The 14337-nt window shown below is 41.5% G+C and overlaps 2 protein-coding genes across 2 annotated transcripts; one reads left to right on the top strand and one right to left on the bottom strand.

Annotated features, from left to right (window-relative positions):
- Positions 1 to 1564: 1564 nt before the first annotated feature.
- LOC136941127 (caspase recruitment domain-containing protein 19-like) lies at positions 1565 to 4096 on the top strand. Its single transcript, XM_067233542.1, has 6 exons — positions 1565 to 1698; positions 2323 to 2462; positions 2679 to 2835; positions 2966 to 3025; positions 3598 to 3663; positions 3823 to 4096. Exons 1-6 carry the CDS (start codon positions 1692 to 1694, stop codon positions 3930 to 3932), a joined length of 540 nt encoding a protein of 179 aa, XP_067089643.1. The 5' UTR covers positions 1565 to 1691; the 3' UTR covers positions 3933 to 4096.
- Positions 4097 to 5415: 1319 nt separating this feature from the next.
- Positions 5416 to 13541, bottom strand: LOC136941136 (ninjurin-1-like). Its single transcript, XM_067233554.1, has 4 exons — positions 13405 to 13541; positions 7935 to 8172; positions 6600 to 6768; positions 5416 to 6414 (listed from the first exon to the last, which is right to left on the bottom strand). The coding sequence occupies exons 1-3, from the start codon at positions 13459 to 13461 to the stop codon at positions 6626 to 6628; spliced, it is 438 nt and encodes a 145-aa protein (XP_067089655.1). The 5' UTR covers positions 13462 to 13541; the 3' UTR covers positions 5416 to 6414; positions 6600 to 6625.
- Between the last annotated feature and the right edge of the window lie 796 nt (positions 13542 to 14337).

The following is a 14337-nucleotide window of genomic DNA, read 5'->3' as shown; positions in this document are numbered from 1 at the left end:
AATCATGCTTGTGACACCTCAGTGAATGTCATAAGATGTTGTTTGGCTTCTGTTACCTTCAAGTCATGACCTTTTGGAACATACGTTTTGATTAACTTGAATATTATAGATATATTTTATTATTTGCGCATGCAATTAACTGCCAGATTCATAGTTTAATTTTCAAGGAAAGCCACGTTGATCATGGATATCTATTCATAGGAACTTAAGTGACTTACTTCAGGTTTCTATGGGGTCAATAATACAATGGGGCCTAACAGACAAGCAGGAATTTACAGAAAACAGATATTGAAGATGCATTGAAATAAGTCTTCTAATACTTACCACATCTTCATAATTTGTTTGTCAAATGATCAAGCTCATCAGGACATTTTGCCTTTGTTATTCACCTCTTGGCCTAGAATGATTGTGCCTTTCTGTTCACAAAGGAGTACCAGAACTGTATTTCTGTTACATTTCTTACTGATTTAATAAAGAGAAGCACATTTGTCATTACCCACTAAAAGGAAGAGTGAGTGAAACTGATAGAGAAATGGAGAATATTTCTTGACGAAAAAATGGTAATGTCTGTGGTCTTGAATGCAAGATTAGATGTTTCAGAAAACATAAGTGTTAACTTTGGCCACCTTGTTATGAGTCTGTTTCAGAAATATTAGTGTGACTGAATGAGAATATTAATGCAAGTATTTATTTATTCTCAAGCTTTGTATGGTAAAGGTGATGTTAAAATAATATTAATTAAATATTATTAAGATTTTTATTTAGCTAGCTTTATTTTATAAACATTTTTATATATAAAAAACATTTCACTTCCTAAAAAGCTGAAGAAAATAAAGTTACCTTGTCTACAAATATGCTGTGCCATTTTGTCAGTATTGTTTGCTTAACAAAACATTACATCTGGGGTGCTTGTAAACTTGCAAACTGTAAGTGCAATTTCAAGTAGTGTCCATTGGGGGAAAGCAAAATTTTTTGCTCCCAAGCTATTGTTGTGTTACAGCATTTTATACTTATTCTCACAGTCTTGCTTCTCATGTGTTTGCATATGTTTGTACTAAATCATCACTTATTTGTATTTATTTGATACAACGCTGTGGTTGTTGTTGATTATGATGGATGATATACTGGTACCAAAATAACAAGGTAATTCTGCTATTTCATAGGACCGTTTGAAAATGTGGTAAATTTGCTCATTGGAAAACATGTTCTTTAATGCAGTGACAATGTGCATAGACAGCTAATGTGGCTCTGCTTTAAAGTTATGCCTAATGGAAAATAAAATTAACCTAACGTTTTAACGTGTTGTGTTGTCATTTAAAAAAAGAAGCTATGTTTATATATAAATGTGTGAAGTTAAAGTGAGAGTACCGGATAGGCTACGTATCCATTCAGTATGTGGAGTTGGCTAGTTCATTGTAAATTGAGACGAGGCACTCTTACGATAAAAATAGACTCGACCCCAACAAAGAATGTCAACGGAAGAAAGTCTCCTAAAGAGCATCATGCTTTCATTTCAATACTAGAGTCATTTCAGGTCAATGTCGAATGTAAACCACTGCAAGATGTTAAGCGTTTTTGATCCACATCTTAATTTTGTTTCTCCCATTTCCTGAGAAACTTCACGCCCCTCCCACACAGTTCCTGATGGTCTCAAGGGGAGTGGCCAAACAAAGGACAGAGAGGACTCTACAATGGGAGGTTAGTTGTTTGAAGCCTACTCACTAAATTTGGACATTAAGATTATTTACCACAGTTAAAAATGACAATTTGACCGCCCCCCCCTTATGTTTTTACACTTCGCGCGCTGAAACAATGCTCTTAAGGATATTGTTAAGAGTGCTTCCTTGTGTATTGAGTCAAGGTTGCTATGAGTATGGCAACTTCGCTTTTTAGCCTCGCCTTGTTTAGAAATGTCTCCATTTGTAACTTGCTATAAACCATTCATTTTGCTGTGAAACGCGCCAAAGCGACTTGTTATTGCGTGACGTAAAGGTCATAGTCACCGCTGGCTGCTGCCAAATGTAACATCGCATCATATCATATTTGAGTGCTTTTATAAAAGCACTCAAGAACCTGAAGATTGAAATCACTTTTCGGTGCTGCATGAACACTCACCGCCCAGACCTAACCATATTTACGTGTGTTTAACGTCGCCTGTAGCATTACGTTAATATCTTAACATTTTCTGAAATTCATTAATTCTTTAAACAAGCGTCGAAAGTGTAGTTCTCTCACATACAGTGCCTACATCTCCCGGGCACTGCCCAACACTGCACATTTCCATGCTTAACCATACAGTTGTTCTTCTCTGTGCCTGTCAAGACACCTTCCATGACCAACTACTGGAGGACAGCCGGTTCCTCAAATCCGACAGGAGGCTGGACACAGAACTGGTGGACAAACTCATCCTTCAGCTCAACAGGATCTACCCGCAGATTCTCTCAGACAAGGAGGCCACCAAAGTAAGCCTACACCGCAGTGAAACGTCAACATAATCACAACTAGGTAACATAAACCCTACTTCCACAAGCAGTTAAGTAAATACAGCATTTGCTGCCAAAATCATTAGAAGGTTAGCATGAGCACATATTTACACACGTTTCAGTGAATTGCAAATGGAAGACTAACCCTAATAATAATAATAATAATAACTCTTGCTGGTGTGACTCTCTTACCAGTTCAGGGACCTGGACGTTCCCACCTGCATCCGTCTGTCAGAACTGCTCAACCACCTGCAGGGGAGAGGAGAGGAAGCCTGTCGGGAGTTCTACAGGGCGCTTCACCTGCATGTGGAGGATGTGTACTACAGCCTGCCCACACGCCTCCGCCTCAGAGGTTAGTCCCTCGCCTGGACAGGATTACAGTTCAATTCTTTATGTAAATTATATTTCTTGTAGGCTATTGTCTTGTTGCTTGGTAGGTTCTGTGAGACTTAGTTGTGTAATTCGATCTGTTTGACCCCAAGATGACCCCTTCAGTGTTCCACTCGTAAAGTGCAATCAGAGATATGCGCTAAATGACAAAGGTATGACATGGATATTTCTCACCTCTCGTTCTGTCACTCTCTTTCTCTCACTCTTGCTTTCACTCTCACACACACACACATTTACATATATTCATTTAGCAGACGCTTTTATCCAAAGCGACTTCCAAGAGAGAGCTTTACAAAACACACACACAATGAGTTAGACAAACTTAACCCTCGTGCTGCCTTCGGGTCACATGACATTTAGTCATTTTTAGTCATTTAGCAGACGCTCTTATCCAGAGCGACTTACAGTAAGTAACCCAAAGGTTCATAACGAACCATCGTTGTGTTTACCCAATTTTACCCAATACAAAAACAAATAAAAATAATTTTCTTTTAACCATTCCAATGTGGGGGGTCTGAGACAGCCCGACAGTTAAAAGAAAATGCTTCACTTTGTTTTTGTATGAGGTAAATTTGTCGCAATACGACAGTGGGTCACAATGACTGATGGGTCAGAATGACCCGAAGATAACACAAGGGTTAAACACTGTGTCTCATCTTGTTAAACTTCCTGATGGGTTAAATACAAATATTTCACTCTTGATGAACACTTTTGCCCTGTCCAGGTCCTCTGTTCTTCCTGGGTTGTTTCAGCGTTGCCGTGGGGATGGCCATGTTGTATTACTACGGAGGTGAGTCTCTCGCTCTCGCTCTGCTCTGACTGTGAACACGCGTTCCATCACACTGCAAGTACGCACAAATGTGTGATGTAGTACACGTGCAGTGACGGTGCATGACCATGCGTGTGCTGTGTATCCCATGTGTGCTAAGGCTAGCCTCTCTCCCTGTAGAGTCCAGAGTGTCTGGCGGCAGTCGGGCCCTGGGCTTGGTGGCTCTGGGGCTGGGGAGAACGGCCAGAGAGGTGCTCATATGGTACTCCGAGGACAACATCAGCATGTAATGGTGCTTTGTGGCCAACATCCCTCTTCCACTTCACCACCTCGATGCAGAAGCGTAGGATTGGTGTGAGTGAGGCACATCACAAGGGTCTATGTCCAATCCTGTATGCTTTGAATCACTTCTGGGGAGTCGGGACAGGACACAGGGATGAGGGTGGGCAGTTGGGACAGGGCACAGGGATGAGGGTGGGCAGTTGGGACAGGGCACAGGGATGAGGGTGGGCAGTTGGGACAGGGCACAGGGATGAGGGTGGGCAGTTGGGACAGGGCACAGGGATGAGGGTGGGCAGTTGGGACAGGACACAGGGATGAGGGTGGGCAGTTGGGACAGGGCACAGGGATGAGGGTGGGCAGTTGGGACAGGGCACAGGGATGAGGGTGGGCAGTTGGGACAGGGCACAGGGATGAGGGTGGGCAGTTGGGACAGGGCACAGGGATGAGGGTGGGCAGTTGGGATGCAGTTACTACAGCGGCGTTTCAGGATGTTCACACTACACCACTGTTTCAGGGGGAGATCACTTCTCTGTATATACTGTATATACCCCGGTCACTGGGATCAGAAATCCTTCTTATGCATTTCTTGTCATGTCTGGTACTAGGATTCTCTCTCCTGTTTTGCAGTTTGACAGGCCTCTTTTCTGGTGAAAGGAACTTTTACACCAAAAACTTTGAAATTGCAAGATAAATGATCTCTGTCTTGTTTTACAGACACGATACTTTGTCAACAAGGCACCTTTTATAAAGATCGTCCAGTTTTATTTCACACATGGTTGAACTAAACATTTCTTAACAAAAAGGGGTGGGTATTTATATGGTATTGTGATGTTTACATGCTCAGTGTCATGGAAGTCTTTTACTTAAGTCTTTTACTTAGGGAATTATAACTTATATAATAAAAAACTGAAGATTGTATTTGATCAGAATTGGTGCAGAACGTCATAATTTTGGATGCACTTCAAAAGCTTTTAAACTTGTACTTTTGTTTCCCTTTATGATTTGACCTCTCGCTCACTTGTTGCCTTTGTGAGTTTATTTGCCTTATATTAATTAGGGGGAAGTACTTAGTACCTAAGTACTCAACTTACATTTGTAATGGGAGGTGTATATTCCTATGATTGTATAGTTTTATAGGAGGGAACTGCAGGTTCACTTCTCAAACAGTTTCTATGTACCTAACCTGGTATGTTCACTGTGTAGAGTGAACTGAGGGAGATTTCTTCAAGGTTACAGTCGTTCCTGTTCTGTAGAATGTCTACTCATACCACCATAGAATCACAAGTGCCATAACAATGTATATGACTGAGAACCTTTCACTATGAATTGTACTCCTGTGCATGGACAAATAAATGTAACTAAGACAAGCTTTGTAATTTTTTATACATATATATAAAACTTTATTTTTTGAATAATAGTCAGGCAGTGCATAAAACTATAACATAACACTTAACATGGGGGTAAATCATTTGGTCCTTCATTTACAAAATATTTGGATAATCAACAAATTCACTGAAGACATGATTATAGCATGTGTAAAAAAAACGGAAACGTGATGATACAAACGTGTACAAACACATTTAACTTCCATACGGTATTGCATAGGTCTGAGATATGAAAGGCAAAATGTATTTGTCCGCTCTTACTGTAGGTGGAGGCAAACTGAACTGTATTACCTTTACTGGCCACTAGATGGTGCTGTAATACTGCCTGAGTATGGTGGAAGCCGAGACAAGGCCTCAATCCTAATGAAATCCTGTGAACATCTACTGCGTTTAGTCTTTTGTTTCCTTCTACTGTTTCAATTCAGATTTAGAAGCAGAGGATTGGTGTAAGAATGACCTTGTCCTGTCACGGCTACTGAACCAGTTCTCCTACATTTCGATCTACACCTAATGCATTGAGATCTAGACAGGTAATGTGTAGTTGGGAGGCAGAAATGGTTTAAACATCGCCCGCAGAGCAAAGCACATCTGGGTAAACAGAAACTCCAAAACATCTGCTCTCTACAGAGGACAGGGCCTTGGACAGTTATTTTGGTGGTGCAGGCATGTTGTTATAAGGACTGGCTTGTGCTGGGACCACACACACACTCTCTCTCTCTCTCTCTCTCTCTCTCTCTCTCTCTCTCTCTCTCTCTCTCTCTCTCTCTCTCTCACACACACACACACATACTCTCACTCTCACACACACAGTTTTCAAACAGAGGTTAAAACGGCAGAGTTTCCCCCTTGACGACACAGCCATCACGACAGGGCATTATATGTAACTGATATGTACAGTATCAAAAAGAGGAATCCGCATTGAGGATAAAGTAGGCTAAAGCAGTATTCACACACCAGTTCAGGCACTGGTGAAGAGTCGTACATGAAATGACCATAATGATCCAAAACTTGTTCTGGAGATCGAGGCGCTTCACTTTTCATGGGGAACACAGCTTTTGTGAGTTGTGTTAAGCTGTGGAAAACATGATCCTAGGAGTTTCCTCTCCTGTTAAGTATCAAACAATATGACAGCATGTTGTTAATATTATTGCTGGAGTACTTCAGAGACGCAAAACAATACTTTAAATGTGTTGAATACCCATACAAAATATTTTAATATTTGTTTACTGCGATATACAAGCAAATAGCGGTATTTGCATATGGTGGACGCAGACAATTGATGGCTCATACCTGTAAGTGCTGTCGGGGGAAGGAAGTCAAGCTCTCATTTTGGGACTCTGAACGCCAAAAGCAGTGATGAAGACGTTGACGATGACGATGATGAAGACGAGTACAGTGGCTATGTTCTCCAGGACGTTCAACCTGAAGTGCATGCGCTCGTCGTTCAGATTCCACTTCACTGTGAACGACAACAAGGACGAATTGTGGAAACCGTTTTTTTTAAACAACGGTATATATATATATATTTTTTTTTAAAGACAACGTGGGTTGTCAGATGTGCTTTTAGCTTAGTCACTCTGGTCTGCTGGTCCTCAAAGAGCCCACTAGATGGCACTAGCACTACAGTTGTAGGTTCATTATCCAGGAGGTCCTTTTTAATAATGCTGTACCATTATTTACCGAATCATTGTCGGACCGTATGATATGAAAACATAGCATGCAACATAACCTCTCCCTCTGCAAAAGACTTTCTAGGAATTATAATGATCTAGGTTAGTCAGGGGGACCTTGTGACACGCTTGACTAGTCATGGGAGTTGCCTTGACTGTGCGTGTGGTGTGAGGGTGGACCCACACCCCTTGAACCACAACCCCCCCCCCCACACACACACACACACACACACACACACACACACACACACACACACACACACACACACACCCTACCCCCAACCACACACACATACATTTAGAACTGCCAGATAAAGATAGGGAAGACTTCAGCAAAGGGGCGTGTTGGAACGCTGCCAATTGTTTAGTCAAAAGATGATAACATTCTATAGGCATGGGGACTCTTGACTAAAATAAGCCAGCTGGCTGGAGATGATGTCATGATGATGATGTCAGGAGCTAGGCCTATCTGAAGAGGAAGAAAAAGTGGATTGTCCTTTTAACTGTTAGTATAGTTCCATGAATATATAGTGCCACTTCAGTCTCTGGGCTTTATTGCAGTTACTATGAGGGAAGTAAGCACAGGGTCTGGACCTTATCAGGTCAGTAGAATGAAGATGGGAGTTTAGATTACATTATAAATCAAGAAGCCCAAAAGGACTAGGAGATAGAGGAGACCAAAGCCTGTAGAAACATTCATTTAGATGTGTCTTTAGATGTGTAGATGTAAACTCAGAGCAACAAAAAACCTCAACAGTAAGAGGAGTGAATCTTGTAACAGACAGTTCCTTGGGAGTAACTTTTACTCCTTGAGTATCTGCCTCACTCCCTATGTGCGCTGGTATCAGAATCAGGTTTATTGCCAAGTAGTAGCGCATAGGGTTAATTTTCCTTGGCAGGAACCTCAAAAAGCACGTGCTAGGTGAATAACACGGACACACAGACGGAGACCCACCGATGAAGATGAGCAGAATGCCCACCAGGATCTGCATGGTGAGGGAGAGGCTGATGAGGGTGACGAGAGGGACGTAGAAGGGGCCGGGTCCCTGTTCCAGGACCGCCTTCAGCTGGGAGGCGTTGGCCATCAGCAGCGCCACGTCCAGCATGCTCTCCGCCGCGCTCTTCTTGTTGGCGTAGTGGTTCATGTTGATTGGCCCCTCCGCCCGCTGCCGCCAGCGGCCCGGGCGCGGCACCTGAACACGAGAGGATGGACGTCAGTTTAAACGCCTGATGTTACGTTAAGTGATCGGAGAATTTGTCATTGTGCGGAATTTGTGTTGACAACCATGGCTCTGCTTACTAACTAGGGGATTGTTAAAAACAAAAATTGCCCTGAACTTTTTATTATGTTGATGTTTGGACTTCCCTTGCATGCTGAAATTGAGGGCATTTTGCACATTTGTGGGAAATGAAAGTAAAAAACTTTATCATTTCGTTTTTTATACAAGAAGTGATTCTTTCCTTACCAATGGGTGTAACTTTATGTTCTGGGGAAAGAGAGGAAGAGAGTGGGTGACAGAGGTCAAAGGTCGTTTTCAGTGTTTTTGTTTCCTGCTGAGGGTGATGTTAACAGAAACTACAGAAGAGGAAGGACGTCTCCACCCAGTGTGCAGTAGAGCTGACACGATACTTGTCAACAAGGCACCTTTTACAAAGATCGTCCAGTTTTATATCACACATGGTTGAACTAAACATTTCTGAACAAAAAGGGGTGAGTATTTATATGGTATTGTGATGTTTACATGCTCAGTGTCATGGAACAGTAAAAGGGAACTAAAACTAAGAATGAATTTAGGTAATTTTGAAAAGTATGCAATAACGTGGGACTTGAACACAACACCAGGGTCAGGATGGAGTGCATGCAGTCCACAGTAGCTGCTTTCGCACACCAACGTATTCTAGACCATGACTGCACCGCGCTGTTTCTGTACATAGCAGCTGTCCTGCAGGTTGTTTAAAACCCTTAATCCAGCACACCTGATTATTGTAATAATCTGGTTGATACGCTGAATCATGTTTGTTACAATTTAGGTTGGAGAGAGTAAACCTACAGGATGGTAAATCCAGTAACAGAGTTGGACAGCCCTGTTGAGATTATACCCGTGTGACAAAACTAGAAACGTAGAGGAAGATGACTGTCTGAAAGCCTGTTCGGGTGTGATGGTGAAGACATTGTTTAGCTCAGCAGCAGAAACTGAAGGAGGAAAGACGTCTCCACCCAGTGTGAAGTACAGCAGCAACATCGCTAAATGGACTCAAAATCTGAAACTTTTCTAACAATGAAACATGTTCAGTACGGGCACCAGTTGTGTTCCAACAGCAGTATGTGAAAGTAAATTATTATTTATAGCTGAACATTTTCTTATCTGCTCCCCCAAAAAATGAACAAAATACTTTTTACTACAACCACCCCCAACCCCAACTATTCTCTGAAATCCTGGCGAGACAGTGTGTAGTCTGGTATAGGAATGACAAACACTGAAGGAAAGCTGCAAGGTCTCTCTCAGTGACTCTCATGACTCCCATTTGTAAACATACAGGGGTTGTTATCCATTACAGCAGATCTCGGGTCAGGTGATACAAACAGGGGACCCTTGCATCAATCCTCATGTAGCCATATTTGTTTTCTTTCCATCCACTTAATTTAGATTTTAGGGGTATTACTGCCTTTATAGTTTCATTGACATAGATAGTAATTATTGAGAGGACAAGAAATGTTGGAGAGAGTAATAATAATAAAAATGAATACAAATTCTAACTTACTTTTCATTTGAAAACAAATTTCTAAGTGCTAAAAGAGTGAGGGGATGACACGCGGTAATAGGCCTGGGCCGGATTCGAACCCGGACCGCTGCAGCCTAAATGGGGAACACATTAGACCAGTGAACCCCTCTATCCATCCACTTTTACTGTGGCACTGCTGTGAAAGATCATTTAAATTAAATTAAAATTTAGCAGACGCTCTTATCCAGAGCGACTTACAGTAAGTACAGGGACATTCCCCGCGAAGCAAGTAGGGTGAAGTGCCTTGCCCAAGGACACAACGTCAATTGACACGGCTGGGAATCGAACTAGCAACCTTCAGATTACTAGCCCGACTCCCTCACCGCTCAGCCACCTGACTCCATCATTTGGCTCCATGTATATGTGTGAAGGCCGGTTTAACCATGTTGTTTACTTAGCTCTACGACCCAGCAGAATAGATGCAGCATTAAGCACATGGTAAATAAGTACAGTAAGTCACTGTAATGCTTATATAACTTATGTCTACATCATTAAAGCCCATGAGGTTCTAAGCTAAACATTACCCTCAGTCTCTCTTTCCTCCCCCGGTCTCTCTGTGTGGGGAAGTTGAGCGCGGGAGTGTGTCTTTTGGGTCAGGCACAGTCTGGGCTGCCCTGACAAGGCCGCCTTGTGTTCAGGTTGGCCGAGAAAAGACAGCCACACGACCACATGACTCTAACCATCGTTTGCCACCTCAGCAAACAGGGGAAATAGGAGGTACTTGTGGTAGACCCAACTAACCATCTCTAGGATAGATACACTCTGGTGGTTTTCTTTTAAGTCTCTTATTTTTGTTCTATACTCAACTGACATATTGACTTCCCTGTATCACTCCGACCTCACCCTTTCCTTCTAATGTGAACTGTATACTTTCAAATCCAACTGTTTGAATCTCTTATCTTCCCCGTGTTTTCACAATTAGTTTCTGTTATATACTCCAAACCTTTTCCTCTCACGTCAAAAGAATGACATTTGATTCAACACAGTTTACAATAAAAGAACATAGTTTGTTTAAATCATAAAAAAATTTCTTTTCCAGTTTTCCTCCATGTTTGAACTTTCTCATTGACAATATGGCCTTGTGTCTAGTGAGTCACTGAAATAAGGGAACTTTTTTAGTTTCCACGTGTCTACTTACAACATTACAAGTGAGTAGTGGGTGAGTAATGAACTTGTGAAACTGAAACAGAAAGCCTTTTGTGGAAGAAATTGGGATTTCCTGTGTGCTTACATTAATCACTAATCATTAGAACTAGTCATTGGATACTAGTTAGTACATTTATCATGTAAGCTTGCTATTAATAACAGTATATTGTGTCTATGTGTCAGGTTAATAGATGTTCGGGGTCAGGAGAAAGTACTGGCTAAACGGTCCTTGTCATGACTACAAGGAGAGCTCCAACTATGAACTCTCTAGTGTGAGAGTTGTTATGTGTTGGGAGCAGTGAATCTTTTTCTCTGAGACTGTTGTAACGTCATTCCTGCCTGACTGTCACAATCTATGTTTACATTCTTGTGCCCTATAAAAGATGGTCCTCCGGCTTTCGGAGCGGAGAGAGACCTGGTTGAGACCTAAGCTTGGTGTTGTGTTGTCATTTATGGTCAGAAGACTGGTTTTCTCTCCCAATCTGCAGATTGATAAATACGTATTAAAATCCAGAACTTAGTCCAGAACTTAGTCACTCCGTTTATGAAGAGACGGACAAAACACTTTCTTCATCACTTTCTACAGTGTGTTTGTTTAGCAGGGATACAACCTGTCAGTCTTTAGTTTACACTTCAGTAGCACTTCACGGTCCAAATGTTACGAGCTATTTCAAATGTTGTGTTATTATTATTTCTTTATTATAAATCGGCATTAACATTAACAGACATTAACCATGTTTTTATTGCTTATGTTTTACATTTCTTAATTACTCCTTAATGCACTGTATACCTATCTAAACTGTGCTATTTTTGATTATTGAAAATGTGTTTGCAAAATAGAACAAAATTAGCCTCAGGTGAAACGCCACACCTAACATATTCATCTTATCTCTTTTCCAAAGGCTTTCTTGTTAGCATCATGCTTTGACATGCTGCCCTCCACTTTCTCTCACCAAGATTTAGGCATCGCTAAAATGTTAACTGGCTGGCGAATAAATGTTCGAAAATACCTAATCTAGCAAACAGGCTTTGAGAGTCAGGAAGTGAAGATCTTCTTATGGCAAGGTTACTGCTAGCCAGTACAAGGGACTCCCAAACTTGTCTCCAACCTTAATTATAAGGTAACCAATAGCTGTTTATTTTACCCTGGGCTCCACAAGCCTTTTTTATGATGTCTTCCTGTTTTTTGAACTTCAACTGTGGATCAAGAACAAGTGCAGACCCCTGGTGTGTGCGTGAAGCTGGTTAAATAAACCTGGATGCATGAAACAACAAACATTATTGAGACTTCTGACCCAGTGTAGTTCTATGGCTTGCTCAGACTTCCCTATGAAGATGCTGCGATATTACCTGTGGAGTATGTCCATGCTTGGCATACTGAAACTATGGTCTCATTAAGTGAGACTGCCTGTCCTTCAGACTGAAGATGATACCTAGAGATATAACTGAATATTCCTGCCAGGGTCATTTTATAGACATCTCTGGTCATTATGGACAGTCTGAGATTTAGTCCATGAAACAATATCTCTGCTGCAATAATAATAATAAAAAACGTAAATGCTCCAAGTATATGCAGCCCTGTGTAGATGTGTATATAATGTGTACATATTCAATGGAGCTTGAATTTCAGTTGAGCCTGGGAACTCTTGAAGGGCTGGCCTATGTTCCTTCTTGCCGTGGTCACTCAGAACTTTCCACTAAACTGACACATCAAGGGAAAATAAACACATTGGGGAGACTGATGTTTTTCTATATTTCATGATTTTTTTTTTTATTCTATTCGAAATTAGTTGAGACCTTACTTGTGTATAATATACAAACAGGCTATGGTCGTGTAATTAAGCAGTAACCATCAAAAATGACACTGATCATCACGTCATAGAAATATCCCTCAACTGCCCAATACTAAATCGCGTTTTGTAGTCTACTTTTTAACGCTAGGAATTCCCATTGAGGAAAAGATTAAGGGGGTTCCCGGATGAGGTACAGTGACCTCAGCACTGGACAATCCTCAACAGGTGGGGTTGTAATGGATTAAATGAGTTAATCAATCTAAGTAGTGGGTCCACTCGTATACACACGTAAGCTAATTTAAAGTTCCTTGTGTTGTTAGAAAACAATTAAAAGTTGGAAGTAGCCTAAGGCTATTTGAATACTGACTTCAGACAATTCCGAATTTTAGGCTTGGCTCCACGATGACGTCCCAAATTCGCTGTGAATGGGTAGCCTAATGTGTGTATGGCGGAAAAATAATGGTTCAAAACCTACAATCGACTCCAACTCGGCTCGTCATTAGCCTAATACTAGTACCCGAACAGACAGGCGTGTTGTGGTTTGACGTTTACTTACTCTCCTTTGTCCAGTCGGAGTCAAGAGCGAGCGGCTTCCTTTGTAATTCATAGACTAAGACGTGTGTAGTCAGTGAGACTGAAATTATAGTACTGAAAGTACTCGGAAGACTATGGCTTTTAGATGGTTCGTGTGCTGCATCTTACCTCCTCTCCAATCTCTCTGTCGGCATCGCCATTCATTTCCATGTTTTCGGTCGCCATGACGACTTCTTAGTTACCAATTGGGAGGCTAAGGTGAATAGAATTCCGAAAATGAAGCAGTCCCGAACCGTCTATTGCCGGGCACTGTGTGAGAATGAGAGCGGGCAGCATATCGGGTAGCCTATCGTCCGGTGTGCTGCAAGGACTAGGGTACCGCCTCACACAAGGGGGCGTATATGACCAGGCTACTCGTTGAAAGTCGAAAGTAGACAAGAGATCGTGTAGCCTAGATGCCAAATTGTCTGTTTACGTAGCTTAAATGAATAGATAGGCCTACCCTATGTTTATAACCAAAGGTTTACTGCATTAGCGTGGGGATGTTATTACTATTGCATTGAATCGGTCACTGGCTACATATTTTATTGATGTATGACGCCACCACGTGTACATATAGAATAATGCAGTCTGTGTGCCATATAGTGGACCCACACGTGCATATATCCTGCTCTCAACTCTGTTAATAATATATGTTGATAATGCCTACTGACATTATAGGCTATTAACCTGATAATGTAGTTAAGGGCGTAGGTTTTCTTAAAGAGTGGCACGCGTCGGTATAGTTTACCAACAAAATGTTTGTTAATTTGTTTTATCATTATTTCTCCTGTGCTCACGAACATAATTTTTATTTTATATAGTTAACATTAGTTACGAATTTGGTGGATATAGCCTAGTTAAGCCAACAAGAACGTTGACTTACAGACCGCACTTAGGCCATGACTTCTGTGGCATTTTGATGTGCTAGATTAATTCCTGAGTGTTGCATGGTGGAGTACGTTACATGATGCAGTAGAAGCTCATTGTATCGTTAACAGTCAAAATCATCCCCTACCATTTACAGGAGCCGGAGCGTCACGGGGATTATGGGCGGGCCTT

The sequence above is a fragment of the Osmerus mordax genome, chromosome 1, assembly GCF_038355195.1.
Source record: "Osmerus mordax isolate fOsmMor3 chromosome 1, fOsmMor3.pri, whole genome shotgun sequence".
NCBI classification, from domain to species: Eukaryota; Metazoa; Chordata; class Actinopteri; order Osmeriformes; family Osmeridae; genus Osmerus; species Osmerus mordax.
The sequence above is the reverse complement of the archived record's forward strand: the minus strand, read 5'-3'. Positions and strand labels throughout refer to the sequence as shown.